The sequence below is a fragment of the Apteryx rowi genome, unplaced genomic scaffold, assembly GCF_003343035.1.
Source record: "Apteryx rowi isolate R43461 unplaced genomic scaffold, aptRow1 scaffold_104, whole genome shotgun sequence".
Lineage (NCBI taxonomy): Eukaryota > Metazoa > Chordata > Aves > Apterygiformes > Apterygidae > Apteryx > Apteryx rowi.
Window position 1 is genome coordinate 809,135 of NW_020447242.1, and position 15,857 is coordinate 824,991.

The 15,857-nt window shown below is 35.6% G+C and overlaps 1 protein-coding gene across 9 annotated transcripts in view; it reads right to left on the reverse strand.

Moving 5' to 3' along the window:
- Positions 1 to 15,857, reverse strand: part of MEF2C (myocyte enhancer factor 2C) — a 127,227-nt gene that overhangs the window by 66,489 nt on the left and 44,881 nt on the right. For 7 of the 9 annotated variants that reach the window (XM_026067439.1, XM_026067447.1, XM_026067419.1 and 4 more), the window contains exons 2-3: positions 13,335 to 13,531; positions 543 to 746 (exon numbers count right to left, since the gene is read on the reverse strand). In XM_026067439.1, the coding sequence (XP_025923224.1) occupies positions 543 to 746; positions 13,335 to 13,388 (258 nt within the window). In that variant the 5' untranslated portion in view covers positions 13,389 to 13,531. The remainder of the gene's footprint in view (positions 1 to 542; positions 747 to 13,334; positions 13,532 to 15,857) is intronic. The other 2 variants (XM_026067396.1, XM_026067412.1) reach the window with 1 other exon arrangement.

The following is a 15,857-nucleotide window of genomic DNA, read 5'->3' on the forward strand; positions in this document are numbered from 1 at the left end:
CAATCAAATGCCTTAGAGTAGTGATTCTAAATCTTTTTCTTCCACGTCTTTTACACTGTATTTTTCCGTTCCTCCCAGTCTGAGAACATTCTAACTTTTGGAGTGAGGAGACAATGCATGCAATGTCCTCTGGGGAGCACAGCACCCGGAGCTGCGAGGAGGCAAGGGGGAGATTCAGCCAGGAGGTAGTGGCCAAGGCATGGAGAAGGCTAAGGGACAAAGCAGCGCAGAAAGCCAGACAACAGGGAGCCACTGATCCCATCTCAGGAGTTTCTGCTGAGCATGTTAGACTCAGAGGGATAAAATTTACAGTTCACAAAAAATATGAATCCCCTCCAACTTCTACTGCTCTTCCGCATGTCTCACACAACCTCAGACCCCCAAAGCGGTACCTTTTCCTCCCTGTTCTGTTCTCCTTCCATTATGTCACCTCTCAGATATGTTCTGAGACCCTCGAGAAAGCATGATCAGGCTCCTCGCTTTGAGTACCTCAATCTCGGAGCCAAGTCAAAACAGAATCCTCACAGAACGCAAAGTCTTACCTCAACAATATCTGAATTCGTTCGACTCTCATGTGGCTCATTGTACTCTGTGTACTTCAGCAACACTTTGTCCATGTCAGTGCTGGCATACTGGAACAGTTTGTTGGTGCTGTTGAAGATGATCAGAGCAATCTCACAGTCGCATAGCACACTCAGCTCATAAGCCTTCTTCATTAACCCAAATTTCCTCTTTGTAAATGTCACCTGGAAAAAAAAGAAAAAAGTCTGTCAAAAATCCCTAAGTCAGTCTTTGTAGCCCTTCTTCTTTTCTTGGAAATATAATGTGACTGCTGTAGTCTTTGATTAGAACAAGTTTAGAAGGGAAGTCCATAAATATAAATTTTGTTCCAAAATAGAATATAAGTATCCATCTGTGTGTGTTATGTAACTGAGGAAATATATGTCATTCTCATTGCACAAAACTCAAGCTACAAGTAAAAGGTACGGGGCATTTTCATTAAGTAGCACTGTGATCTTTTAATGCTGTATCTTTCTCTCTAACTTCTTAATTCTTAGAGTTTTGCCCTTCTTAGACACTGTATTTATACTGCATACATTTTTCCCATCAATATTTTAAAACTGCACCTCAGATCTGCAGTTGTAAAAAGTCTGAACAGAAAGTGCAGTCAATTCTTATTTTTGATAGTGACTGACTGATTCCATCCTGCCCCCCCAATCCTGGCTGACTAGATTTTTAGCAGGGGGAATTATTTCATGCAGACTTTTAAGTAGAGTAAAAGAGATGCGGTGTTTATATAAATATACTCTCGATAGTTTGGAACAAGTGTCTAGTTTAAAAGAGTCAAACACGTTTTATTTAACTTTCACGTTCTCATTTGAGAAACAAGAAATATAAAGCAAGAATGAAGAACAAATTCTAGCTGGCCAGCAACAAATATCCTCTTTGAGATAAGATCTTATCTATACACAGCTGTAGCATGCTTTATTTCATTTCAAAGTAGATGCTTAGAAATATGAACTGGCATTTTTTAGTACAAAGGACCCTGATCATATTATATAGGTAAAAATAGGAATGTGCTTAAAAGTTTTCAATAAGCCAGCTAATGCCCTGAAACTTTATGCAAAACCTAAGTGGTATGAAAATCATCTGTAATCTGTACGTAAGTATAATTTTCCACAGGGACTGTTTTGACAAAAAATGACCTGCACATCGAATAAATGTGGGTTTTTTTTTCCTTTTATGCACCAGCTTACAAGTTCCAATAAGATATGTGGCTTACAATAAGAAACTACCAAGCGATGTTTAAACTATTCGTACGGCTGAAATTGTTTCTGCTTTTTCTGTCTCTTCCTATACACGCTAAATGTATGCAACGACTGTTTGTGGGTTTTTAACATCCATTTTCTTTAGCAATTTTTATTAATATGAATGTTTAAGATAAAAAATATGGTTTTGCTAAGCCTATTTATTATTAATCAAATTTAACATCTAGTGAAGGTATTTGATATAGCAAGGACAGGCACTCAACCAAGTTTACAGGTTTGCCTAATCCCACACTTGCTGCTACTAGTTCCTTAATACCCGTAGGTAGTAAGTAGTACCTCTGCAATTGGTTTAACACTGAGGCAAGAAGATTCCTCTGTACACGGTTCGTTTAGCTGCTGTTTTATCTTGTCACATTCCTAATGCAAGTTAATGCTAACTGCAACCCCAGCCTACCTYAGAATCCCAGCAGGTCATGCCTTGGAAAATGTGACCTTTAAGTATTGCTAATCCCTATTTGCTAGTCCATCTCAAAAAGATGAGGCTCTGTGCCAATACTCCATACATTTATTCTCCCAAATGTATACTAAATGTTATTGCTCGCATTGCCATTTCAATCTCTTTAGCCTCTCTGTCAACATACTGTTAAGAAGAGATGGATTACCATTACATACAATTATTCAAGCATTTAAAAAAAACCACTTTCCACAGCACTGGTCTCAAATATATGTATTTGATAGTAAGTTCAATCTAAATTGGTCTCTGTCAATGGCTTTTGGCACTTGGAATGGATAATGAGATAGGTAACAAACTTCATTCAAATTCTGAAAAATAYACTAGTATTTCAAATACTCCATTAATATTTTCCCTGATTGCAGAAAATTGTGATGCATTTGTTCAGAAACATATATATATATACACATATACACACACACACACACAYACATACATATACATACACACACACATATATATACATATCTCAAGTTATATATCATGTTTTAGAAAAAGCTAAACACACAGAAAATAAAATGTACTAACTCAACATATTTTTCTGCATCTAAAACTCTTTTCAATCAACTTTTTGACCGCAGTGCTGTAGGTGGAGTGTCTCTATACAGTATGGTTTCTGTTGCACAGAAACCTCAGAATTTAGCATGTTACAGCTTCTTACCATCAAAGTACACTCCAGTACAGAAATATCTTTAAAGCCACTGTTTGTGTTTACTGTTAGGTGCTTCTGAACATTTAGAGTAACCACACAGCTGTGCTGCATAGCACATACTTATTTCATAACACTTATCACCAAAATGATACTGGTTAGAGTTCCTTTTTGTGGAAACTGAAAGAAAGGACAACAGATAAGATCTTTCTTTCTTTCTTTCTTTAAAGCATAATCTTAATTGCTCTGAATTCAGTTTGCTAATAGCTCCTTGATCTTTCTAGCATTTTCCAAATCTATTAGATAATGCATCCTGCCACTGTTCATAAATGCATGAAAAACAATTGTAACTATTACTGTTTCTACGGTGACCTGGAATATTACCATTCTTTTTAAATAGACTCATTGACAGCTTGCACTTTAGAGCATTTACATTTAAAGATAATAATGTATTTATATATATATATGTATATATATTTAAAAAAAAGTATCACACTTTTACAATAGTTTATAGTTAGGGTTGTAATTTGTGTTTTCAAATGTATGGTGAAAGGTCAGTATCCTCAGGAAAGATTAAAAATACCTTTCACGCCATTTAAAAACAAATGATTGTTGTGCATGATTTCTTTTTTGTGGTTTCATTAGGAATATGAATATACTTCTCTTCCATACTCCAAAATATTTAGGTGAGCAATAGAAGTAAACAACATCTTTATTATTTAACTTTTTTTGGTCTCAATCTATTATGTAAGCCATATTCATCTAAACTAAAAGCATCTAATAAATATCATCTAAGGTAACAGCGAATGTTCTAGTACTGCAGAAATTTTGCTGACTGGTAAAGATTAACATAAATTATTAAAAACATTTTGCCTCTTTTGTCTAGGTGTAAGGGAGCTTGAAAGCTACACTGAAGAAGCTCTGACTGCACTTTAACAATTTTACTTGTACTGAGTCAGCTCTGGGAGTGAACAAAACATGCACAATCCACTGAATACAAGCTTTTCAGTAACTGTAGCTACAGTACCAATAAATCCAGGTAGTCACACAGTCTTGCTATCATATACTGCATTTGAATTATTTGGTCATGATAGCATCATATATCAACATACAATCTGCCATTTTGTCAGGACAGTGTCTTTGGGAGGAAGATCCCTAATAACATAAAAAGCACTTCAGAGAATGAAAGAAAACATAAGGACAGTAAGCCAATTCATCAACATATTTTAGAAAGGATATCCAAAAATGTGCATGCATTTCAATGGAATTTGTTTAATATTTAACTTTTTTCAGCAGCAAGAATCAAATCAATACATATTCTTCCCTGCCAACTTTAGTCAAGATATGATTAATTATGCCTGCTGTCGAAACCAGATTTGTAAGATGTTATTCACTTCTAATTTGTAGGTCTCTTTCAGTTTACAAATTTTCTGCTTTTCTAGAGAAAGGTAGGCAATATATGAAGTCCTTCTCTCTTGGGCTATGATAATATTTTAGAATGATAGGGTGAGAACTGGGGGGAATGAAAGCAGAGTGGGGGGAGGAAGTAGAAGAGATAAGAGGCCAGCATTCAGCAGTCTTTAAAACCTTTCCAAGAAGGTATGTAAAATAGTAACACAGTTCCTAAATACTTTTATGAGGCTTTTTATGCATGGTTGTATATGTATTGCAAAAAAACAGAGTGCAGTGAGTACCACATTTACCTCTGAAACATACCAAAAAATAACCTAATTCCATCCCTGCGTATTATACCTAGTCAAAAAACCCCATTAGTCTACTACTATTTGACGCAACAGCACAGTTCTTTTACTTATTTAACTTTTACTTTTTCTACTCCTACTCTTTCCTTTTAATTCTTTTTACTTTTCAAAACTCTAGAGCTACACTGCTCTCATAATGGGAATGGTGGTACGTAGAAGATCAGATTCCTAAAGCCTGCTGCATTTTTTATGGGAAGAAGTATAAATGCTGATGACTATATAGGCTGTGTGTAAATCAGATGCTTCTTTCAAGTATTAGGAAACCAAACCAAAACAAAGTGAAAGAGCCAGTTTCCACCTTCACTGATAAAAATCGAGGTTAGCTTTTTGTGCATTTTGGATGAAATTCTGGCTAAAGGTGAACCCCCCTGTACGTGCTAGAGGAAGGACTGACAAAAGAGGATTGTCAAGAGGATATTCTTCCACTTCAACTCTGGCTCTTCTTCACTACCATGGAAAGACCACTCAGCTAGTTCTCCATGTGTAAAGCTGCCAGAGGTCTTTCTGAGGGATGGTTTAGGGACTTGTCATTGCAATGTCTGTGAATGGGGCTGTAGACAGCCAGAGTGCAAGTGTACACGAGTACACATTGTTACGTGCTCCAATTAGATGGTAATTTGGCCCAGAGCCAGACTTTCTTGTTTAATCTGTAGTAAGTAATGCTTATTTAAACTAAATACACTAGGAGATAATGTTTCTTGGTTTTGACTGTAGATCCTTTGACATGCCGAAATTTAAATATGTGTGTGTATGCACATATGTGAATAAGTCCATCCATTTTTTCAACCCAGATACTGTATTAGTAAATGGGGAGAGTAGCCACTGGCAGTAGTCTTTATTTAGCTAAATTTATAGCAAAAATGTGCTCCTTGTAGATGTTAATACATCAGTAGAGGAACAGATCAGACATAATATTCCCACTTGACTAGAACACCCTTCAGGACACATTATTTATCTTTGTGGCAATATAATCTTTCCTTCTTTCTGTATTGTTTCGGTGTGGGGGTGGTATGGGGTTTGGGGTTTCTTTATTTTTTGGTTCTTAATTTGTGTCCTTCTAGTCCTTTATTTTGAAATCTCACAGACTCTGATAGGCTGATATTGGGTGACTGAGCTGTAATAGTAGTGCCATTATGAGAACTCCGTATTTGTCACTGACAATCACAGTGTATATGCTTACATTTTCTGTTTAAAGTAGAGTCCTGTGCTCTTTCAAGCAATTCAGTCCAGCCAGTGGCAAAGTATCAGGGTTCCCCTTACTTCTTCCTATCCTAATTATAAAGAAATATAGTTGCTGACATAGGAAAATGAGAGAAATAGGGAATTTGCACATAATCCTTCCCACATACGTTTCCTGCCATTAAACATGTGTGAAAGGCTAGGGAAAACAGGGCCCACTATTTATCACAGTATCTGATACATACTGCCTGGTCAAAAAGAAATATTATTCGGTTTATCCACCTGAAATTTCAGACACAGGGACCAGAGCAGGCATGGTAGATAGAAGGTATCTGGCAAACAGGAGCTACCACATGAGGAATCACCTTTAGACATAGCAAAATCAAGTTGGCCATGTACAAACCAAGGGGCTTTGGGATGAAGTGCCATTGCCAGACACCTAATCCTATCATATGTTGAAACCCCAATAACTATTACAGAGGCAACAGCTCCTGTCATAGTGTCTCTTCTACTTCCTCCTATTTGATTTTGTTTAGCTCTGTTTGTCATACGAAGAGACTTGGCTGCAACAGCCTTTACAGTAACCCTCAGTGGAACTGGGAAGCAGAACCAGTGCAGGATTTGCTCTAGACAAACCTTCCTTTATGCAATGGCTGGGCATGTCATATTAAATGAAAGGCCCTTTAAAGTGCAGTGAAGGACTCTTCAGCAGCCTGCTTCCATGTTCCTACAACCCTCCAGCATAAYTTACAGCAATGAGACAGCAGTGATTTATGCTGGTAAAATAACTAYTGTCCTGGGAAGCCTCAAGCACACTGAGCTACAACTTGCTGAATAGTCCAGCTAAAGAGGAGTTCTGAGCAGGATGCCCTAAAATTATAGCTATAACAAATAAAATGTTCATGATTAATCAGTATAAAAAAGAAGGTTTTGTATTTCTTTGTTCCAACCTATTTTTAGTGTATCAGTACATAAATTACAGATCAAAAGCTTAAAATAGTGATATTATTCAGTCTATCCAAATCTTTAACATGATAGCGGATTTTTTTTCTTCATGAGTCAAGAGAGGAGGGATAATTTGAAGATGTGTTAATTAACAGATAATATAGCAACTCAGAAATTAGTAGGTTAGGTAGTATCAAGCATGCTTCACACTTTAAGTTATAAGATCTAAAGAACTGATAGGGATGCAAGAATAACGGCCAATCTCTGCTATTTCATTTCCTTTTGTTGAATCAGGCAGAGAGAATTAATCCATTATATATTGATGTATACATATACATATACATACATACACACACACACATACATATATATGTTCTAGGCAAAGACATCATAAAAATGAGAAAATTCATCTCTCTCAAATACACACTAGCTGATACAACATACGAGAAAGCTGACTTTTTTATTCTGTATCCTATCACTAGTTCTGGCAGGTACAAATAGATGTTTAGGGTAAAAAACATGTTTACTAGTTCTGTGCAGCTAAAATGTTCGCAAGGTAAAGGTCAAAGAATATTTCATTCCCTGCTGAGCAAATGGTCAGGAAGCACATTTGTCTGCATTTCCTGTCATAACAGGAAGAGTGTAACTTCTTCCTTTCCACAATGGCTTCAGTTCTGCTTCCCACCTCCAGCTCTTTCTCCCCCAGGGCTTTCCAGACCATTCCTTACAAGACAACAAGGTTATGCCTGTGTCTGCATTAGTTTTCAGCTGTACTATGTTGGCAGATGCCTCATTTACTATCGTGCTCTCTTTACTTAGGCTTCTTGCTCACACTTCAAATTAAAAGTAATTTGACCTAAATATTTACCTTACGCTAATTCACTCTAAATTATGCTCAAAACATACATTTGTAATACAGGCACACTTAACCTTAAATATAATACATTCTAGGAATTCATGATTCAATTCAGCATGTATTTTAAAACTTTAGCTTTCAGGTAGTCTGATGCAACATGAAAAGGGCTATCACAGCTGTACAGATCACTACAGTTTGAGAGGCATGGAAACTCAGGGTTTATACTTTGCCTACAGAAAATTAACTTCCCCTCTGACCAGGGCCAGCTGTAATGATATATTCCAAGGATATGGCTCATGACGTGCAACTGAATGTAAGCAAGAAGGAGGATTCTAATATGTAAAAGATAAAGAGAATATTATGTTTAAAACAAAGGTTCATTGAACAGAATGATGCTTAGCTGCATAGTTAAGCATTTATATTTTCATCTGAAAACATTTCCCTGGGGAGAAAAAAAAAATCCTAAAAGCTCAGATCTTGTATAAAATCAAGACATCTCATCAGGGAAGACTGAAAATATCAGGATACTGGTAGAAAAGGTTTTCTCTTTAACTTGCACTTGTGTTAGCACCAATATGCAAGGCTCTTTTCTGTTTCTACAGGGAAGGTTCTGATTCAGCCGACAGTCTTTTACTCTTTCCTTTTAAATAGTGCTGAAGCACAGATAAAAATAGATGGACATAAGTCTGAAATTAGTTTTGAAACTAGCAGCGCTCAGTATCGAAGTCAGTAGAACAAATCTAGGTCTTCCTGCAAACGGTCATTTCCCTCCAGGATATTCTTCCCCTGCCCCRTAACCTCACTTCACTCATCTGCTTTAATTTGTTCTCTGTTGAGCTGATAACTGCAGCGAGTCTTGCTTTACAGCTCTACAGATTTGCTGGAATCAAAGAATGATAAAAAATTCTATACATGAAAAAGTTAAGCAGCAAGTGTTTATTACTGTAATATCCGACAGAATTATAGAGACAAGCTACTTTCTAAAGGGTATCTTAATATTTAAGTGTCTTAATATTGAAGTATACACTTCCTGTGGCATTTAATAACAGTTAAGCCCCCAGCAGCTCATTACAAATTGAAAGAGATGTTTCAAACAAAGTATGCAGAATCATTAGCTAGGTCAACTGAGTTTAAACTGGGAATCTGACAACAGCATACTTCACAAGCAGAAAAATTAAAAAGAATGCAATGATCAGAGGGATAAATGGTGGATCACTGTATAAGACCAGATCTTTCTTGATTTTTACTAGAAAAATCAGCATATTAAAAGTAAGAGGGCATTCCAGACCTTCTTCCAGAATGTCACTGGGTCAATACGCCCTCTTTCCTGAGTCAATGTGCCTCTGAATTTAGCTCACAGACCATGGATTTAATGAGACATTTTTTGAGTGACCTTATATAACAGTAATACAATATCATTATGTCATTACACCTATTTATTTTAAGCCTGGGCAACCCTGCCTGAACTGGTATAAAGACAGTTTCTTGCCCGGATTGGTATAAAGACAGTTTCAGATGATCCCATCTACGGTAGACCACAAAAGGCCCTCATTAAAACTAACACAAATGTTTCAAACTGATGAAAAATAAATAGGAAAAATTAGAAGGACTTTTCTGAGGGGGATGAATGCAAATTTTCCTTCATGTGTTGGCCATAACAGAGCTAACTGAAAGTTTTTTGCACTTAAAGAAAAAAACATAAAAATAATTTTCAGCCATGTTTTTACAAATGTCCTTCCTCTTTTTTTCAAACAACCCAGAATTCTTCACAGCAGCCTTCACCAATCTGATAGCAATTCCTGCACAAGGAACTCATAGCCATTAGGAGTTTCTGACATCAGATGTCAGTGCTAGTATTTTTGGCTACCAGTTCTATTGCTGGTGCCACTAGTATCCAGTATGCAGCCTACTCTGAGGGGCTCTTGGCAAGGCTACCACACTCTCATGAGCTTGAGCAGCACTACCAAAGATGTCTTATTCATCCTGCATTTACCAAGACTATATTATCCAGCATCACAATAATAAAAAGAAAGTCTCCGGTCACATTGGCTGCTTATAACAGGATTCTCTTTAAAGTTTTAATTTACATTTAATACCATGATGGTAACCAAAATACACACTTAGTCTAACACTGGCAGTTATTTATACTCCTTCTCCCTGTGGCCTAAAGCAGAGCAAAAGGGAATTTTTTGGATGGCTATGGGCATTTCTGAAAGTTTCACAGTTAAAGAGAATTTGGGATCATGCACAGAAGACTCAAACATCCTCACCCCCTTTGTCACCACACAATAATTATGGGGCCAGGAAAATATAGCCAGTTGGCAGCCAGCATGAAACAACATTAAATGAATGGCACCTCCTAGGTAAAAGCCTGGATTTTGCACTCCCCAAAGTCAGTAACAGAGCTCTCATGCACTCCAAGGTAACAGGACTGGGCCTCTAATATCTAGGCAGCAGTAGTTTTCCTTTAACATATCCAAAGATTTCAAAGTTTCAATAGTTTCAGGAAAAGTACAGATGCCTATATTGCACATTTCTGTGAGATCTGCAGCCAGAGACATACCACTCTTTAGACTGTTTTAACTTGCATTTTATATCATGATGGTGAGTAAAGTACACAAGTCCAATGAACTAGACTTGCTCAGAAGAAATCCTCTTCTAGGGAGGGCAGCACTACTTCTGTCCTTCCTGATCTGCTCACACAAGCACTTTGAACAAGTCTCCTACCATAGCAGACAGTGGTGTGGAAGAAAACAGCTGTTTACTGATAGGACGAATACTCTGTCCGATGGTTAACCTAAACAGTTAGTCAGGACACTGGGCAGATGAGAGGAAGAGCAGGGGTAGAAATCATCTTCCACAGGCTTCCACAACTTCAACTCTTTTGCAGAAACTGTGTTAGCCAAACAGCTGCATCCTTGCAAGGGGAGAGGGCAGAAGAATTCAACTACTGCTATATTCCTGGTTCCGATTCATGCTCCATCTGTTTTCTCCTTGTATATGCTGCCCTGCAGAGAATTTATGTGCTTGAAAAAGCTGAGGCTGCATGAACCATGTACATCATATTCCCATCTAACATGCCTTGTACTGTAAAACCACACTATGTTTAAATATAAATAACAATAAGGCAGTTTCAAGTAAACAGATTTGCTGCTGTTCTTGCAAACACTTTCCGGTGAGCTAGTAAGAAGGAGAAAAAAACAGTCTTATAAACTGAACAGTCTTCCTTCCATGTCGTGGTAAATGGAGCTATGAATAAGCTTTGCAGAACTGTGCTTCAGTTRGGGTCTTGATTTTACTAATCAAAAACTTTTAACAGATTTTTCCTATGCAACCTTATAATCTAGTCTAAACATTCAAATAGATTTATGACATCAAATATGAAAAATAACACAGGAATATAAGCCAGTTATTATTTAAAGATTACTGTAAGTATATAAATTAGAAAACTAATCAAATGATGCAACTTCCACAGAAGCAGCAATAGCCCATGGGATATATTATATTATAAGAAACAGTAAGGCTTGTAAAAGAGCGCGTCTCATACAAACTGTTTAAAGAACAATCAGCTATTAGTGAAAATCCAGTTGTGTTTAATCATTTATAATGGTTAAAACTCAAAAGCCTGATCTCTCAGTCCAGCTGAATCAATGGAAATCTTTTCACTGACTTCTCCGGGCTTTAAATCAGGGCGCTAAATATAAAGAGGATGAAACCTAGTAGAAACACTTTCTAAATTATGTTTCAATATATTAGTAGAAATGGGAAGCAGAGTCAAGCCAATTATGTTATGTGGAGGCTAAAGCACAATAAATGGTACCTTCAGCTTCTCAGTGTATCTGGCTAATCAAAACTATGGAAATTATCAAACACTAGCAAGATAAGTGCTTTCTGCATTAATACTACAGTTGTTAATATTCCAGTGTTGTAGTTTTATTGATAATTATTCATTCTGAAATTTTGAAATTCTACAGTGAATGACTTAAATGCTTGCTGTATTCATTTTTAAAAGTAAACTTGCTCTTCTTAAAAGATAACTGATTGACAGAACTGGGGGCTTAAGTCCTCCATAGGTCTAATATTTGAGTAAACATGTCAACACTGAAACTATTGTATAAACKAATGTCACTAATAGCAAAATTTTATAGCTTTATTTACAAAATAATAATTTAGGTACACTTTGAAAAGAAACCATGGTAGTATGGAAGAGTTCAAAAAAACCAGTGTCTTAATGGTTAATGGTATATGCAGTTCAATATTTCACATCCAATTTCAATTCCAGGCTGTAAACCAATTAAAACAAATATGGTGGTGGTTTTACATTGACAGAACTATTGCTTTTTGGCTTGGCCTACAGCAATAAGCAAACTTTAGGGAGAATATAAACTGTATCCCCCATAAATCCTTGTATATTTTTTCCTTCAAACTTGGTTTTCTGCCATGAAGAATACAAGTTACTACCCATACTAGAGAATTTACAAATTCTAGGAAAGCACACTTAAAAATTACAATTTGTTGTTATATTAAATTGAGTTTATTCTGGCATTTTAAAATCCTTGAAATCTAACAACAACATAATCATTTCTTATAAAACAACTTGAATATATAAATGAATATAACTAATATATTAATAGTAACTCAGTATCAGGTGCTTAAGAAACAATTACAGAAAATTACTCCTAAATTGCAACCACATGTATGCAGAACACTGGACATAGTATTGAATAATTTTAATGAGAATTTCTCACACTTGTGAATCTCCAGTTTCAACAAAACATCCATCAGATACATCAGATGTAAACAACAATAGCTTTTCACTGATTTTGTTTTAAGATGACAATTGCTGAATTTTATTTTTCTGAAAATAGAAAAGCAGTTTCTCTAATTTATGATCATATTTTAACTATCAGAGGTAGTGTTGCTAATATGTGACGTTGAGCTACTCAGCCATTTCATTTAAAACAGTCATAATAATTAATTAACCAATCCTAGCAGACCTATTTAGCCATAGCTTTGGTAGGGGAAACTTTGTCTCATGACTGCAACATGCCAGTATTATTGGATGTTGGTTTTAGAATGTATTATAATGCACAAATTCTTTTTAAATTTCATGTTCAGACAAAAAATACAGATTTTTTATGAAGTACTGACATTTTTCTATGCAGGAGGTAAAAATAAAAATATTGCAAATGTGTAAAAACATGAGTAATTTGAATCTATGAATTTAAAAGAAAGTCCTGATGCAAATAAAGGCAGAGTATAATAGTTCACAAAATACAGTACTGTAAGTCCTAAACCTGTAACAACCTTCAGATGCACTTAACCATATATATTGTACCCTGAAGTGAAAGGAACTACAGAAAGGACCAAAAGTAAAGCATACACATCAGTCTTTATAGAATTAAAGTTTACATTAATATATTCCTAGCTACTCATGTTACTAGACTTGAAAAAACTATGTGTGAACTTTCTGGTTGTTTCCAAAAGTACCTATTCTTTGATAGTCTTCCATACATTGTGTATATGTATACACTTGCACATATACATATACACACACACACATATGTATATATGTATAACAAAGTTACCACCCTTTTAATCATTTCTAATAATGTCACCCTAGAAATACAATATGATCTTCAAATACAGTATTTTTGCTACTCACCTGTCTGTTACGTTCATCCATAATCCTTGTAATCTGAATCTTTTTTCTCCCCATAGTCCCCGTTTTTTTTCTCTCCTTCTTCCTTAAAATTATGTATTTTTCCCTTCTCTTTTCTTCCTCTTTCCCGTTTCCTCAAAACAAGTCTCCTTCTTCAGCACTTGCACTACTCAGTTCACAGTCCCCTGCATCCGTTCCTGCTAAACACACAAAGGAAATCAAATGTTACTACAAAATTGATAACCAGATGAAAGTCACTACAGGGAGTTGATCAAGTATCCTACTTATAATTTAGTGTACAAGTTAATTATAATAAATATTTACTGCATCTATAAAGTAGAGTAATGCATAGGGAAATATTTATAATATAATTCATAGGTTTCTTTTTATGAACAACCCTACAAATCTTTCAAGAAATGAGTAAAAGCACTGAAATGCACATTGCCAAAACTTTAACAGAATTAGGTATCTCTAGTTTTAAGTATCACTCACTGCACTAGTATGAAAAATTACCTAAATCAGAGAGTTAATGAACCTTTCTGTACCTATGTACGCTAAGTAGGCCAGCTAATTCATTTCTGAAGGGAAAACAATCTTGTGTTTTGACAGCAGAGGTGATAATGTCCCTCATTATGCAAATAGGATGGACCTTTATTAAAGTGTTATTTGATGTATGAAAAACATCAGCTAGTTTAAATCCAAAACTTTTAAACTTATTCTTTAGGAATATAGACTATGCAAGTATTACTCAAGATACTTCAAGAAAAAAGTTGTGTGTTTTCCCTCATTTCATTTCAAAGTAAGTTCCAAGTTGTTTTGGTGAGTGATTTATAACTAGCAGACACATCCATCTTTCCTTGTAAGGATTTTTGCACAAGAAGCCAAGCTACATAGTACAGAGTAATAAGGACAGATGATAAATGAAGAATTTTTTGAACAAATATTTTCATAGTTTTAGTAATGAACTGATATTAGCTCCCTGAGCCTTACGATAATAGCTGAATTGCAAAAGGACAGTTAGATGTAACACACAAAAATACATGCAGTGAGCCTTTCCTATTTCGCAAAATGTCACAAATCACAATTTTTAACATGTGCAAAATAATTTTAAGAAACAAAAGACTAGATAACATATAAGAAAATGCATAAATGATGTTCAATCCTACTAAAATAAAAGTAAGATGCTTACACTTTTCCGTTCTTAACTTTTTTTTTACCATATTTTTATATTTACATGTTTTGAACATAACAGGATAGAGTTCTTTTAAATACAGAAGAGAAAACTAATCTGAAAATGAATCACTTTAAATGATTTTTTAGATTTTTTGCTTGGTTCTACATTGTATTAAAAATACTTATTTGGTAACCAAAATTTAATAGTTTTAAAACAGAGGTTGGTGTTTCCTTACTTATTTTAAGCTATAGTCTCACAGACAACCTGCTAAATTCCCACAATATGTTACGTAACACTAAGCCGATGTCCTGGCCATTTAATCCATTATTTGGCTCTGACTCAAAGCTACTGAGGTAGAAAAGCTAGACTTCACTCATTCTGATCTTCAGTTGTCTGATTTTCTTTGCATATGTTAAACTTTAAGCTGCTCAGTGTTTTATCTCTCTAAGAAAAAATGAGATAATGAATAAGCAGTGAGCTGGAGTTTTAGAACTAGCCAGTATGCTATAATTAATTTTTGGGGTAAAACAAAATTTCATGTATAATATGCATTACCTTTCTCTACACGAATGTCTCTTTATATCACCCTAAGTCCTTACTGTAATGCAGGATATGGCATATAACATGTAACAATTCGTATTGTCAACATTATAAAGTGTAAAGACTGCAAAATTTTTTTGCTGCTTTTCACCTATTTGAAAACAGTTCAGCAACTTTTCACTGCTTAAAAAGACAGAACGGCTCTTGATCATATTTATCACAAAAATAAAAGTGCACGACTTTGAAATAAATTAAGTAGAATAAATGTATTTATACACATTTTTTTTCTAAAGAAAGCTAGGAGACAGTCTTATCTGATATTCAGTGTTGACAAACAAACCCAGGCTATTTTTAGAAACAGTTTTAAATTTCCTTGGATTGGGTTTCTTTCCTGTTTTTCCTATATTCTTACCTCTGATACAAAGAGCAAGTTAGAATGGTGTTTCCCATGCACATGCAGGACCCAAAAGAGTCTAACAGGCTTTCTCTGTAACAGTAAGCCAGTACGCTAATCCACAGCAAATGCATATGGAACAATTTCCTTTCCTTTCTTTCAGCTGAAGCCGGTGGCACTATCGGCTTACAGCACTATGCCTGCCTAAGCTCTTATTCACTTGAAGGTGGAAGGTCGGGGTGGACAGATTAGAGCAGTGGTGACAGGGTTAGCATGGATGAGAGTTGCTTTGCAGATCAAGATTCTGGTGCTGAATGAGTACAGAAAAATCACTGAATACTGAGAAAAAGTATCAGGAAGGGCACACGCAAATCTTAGTGGAGCAGCAATATGGTGAGTCCCTCCCACACACTTATTC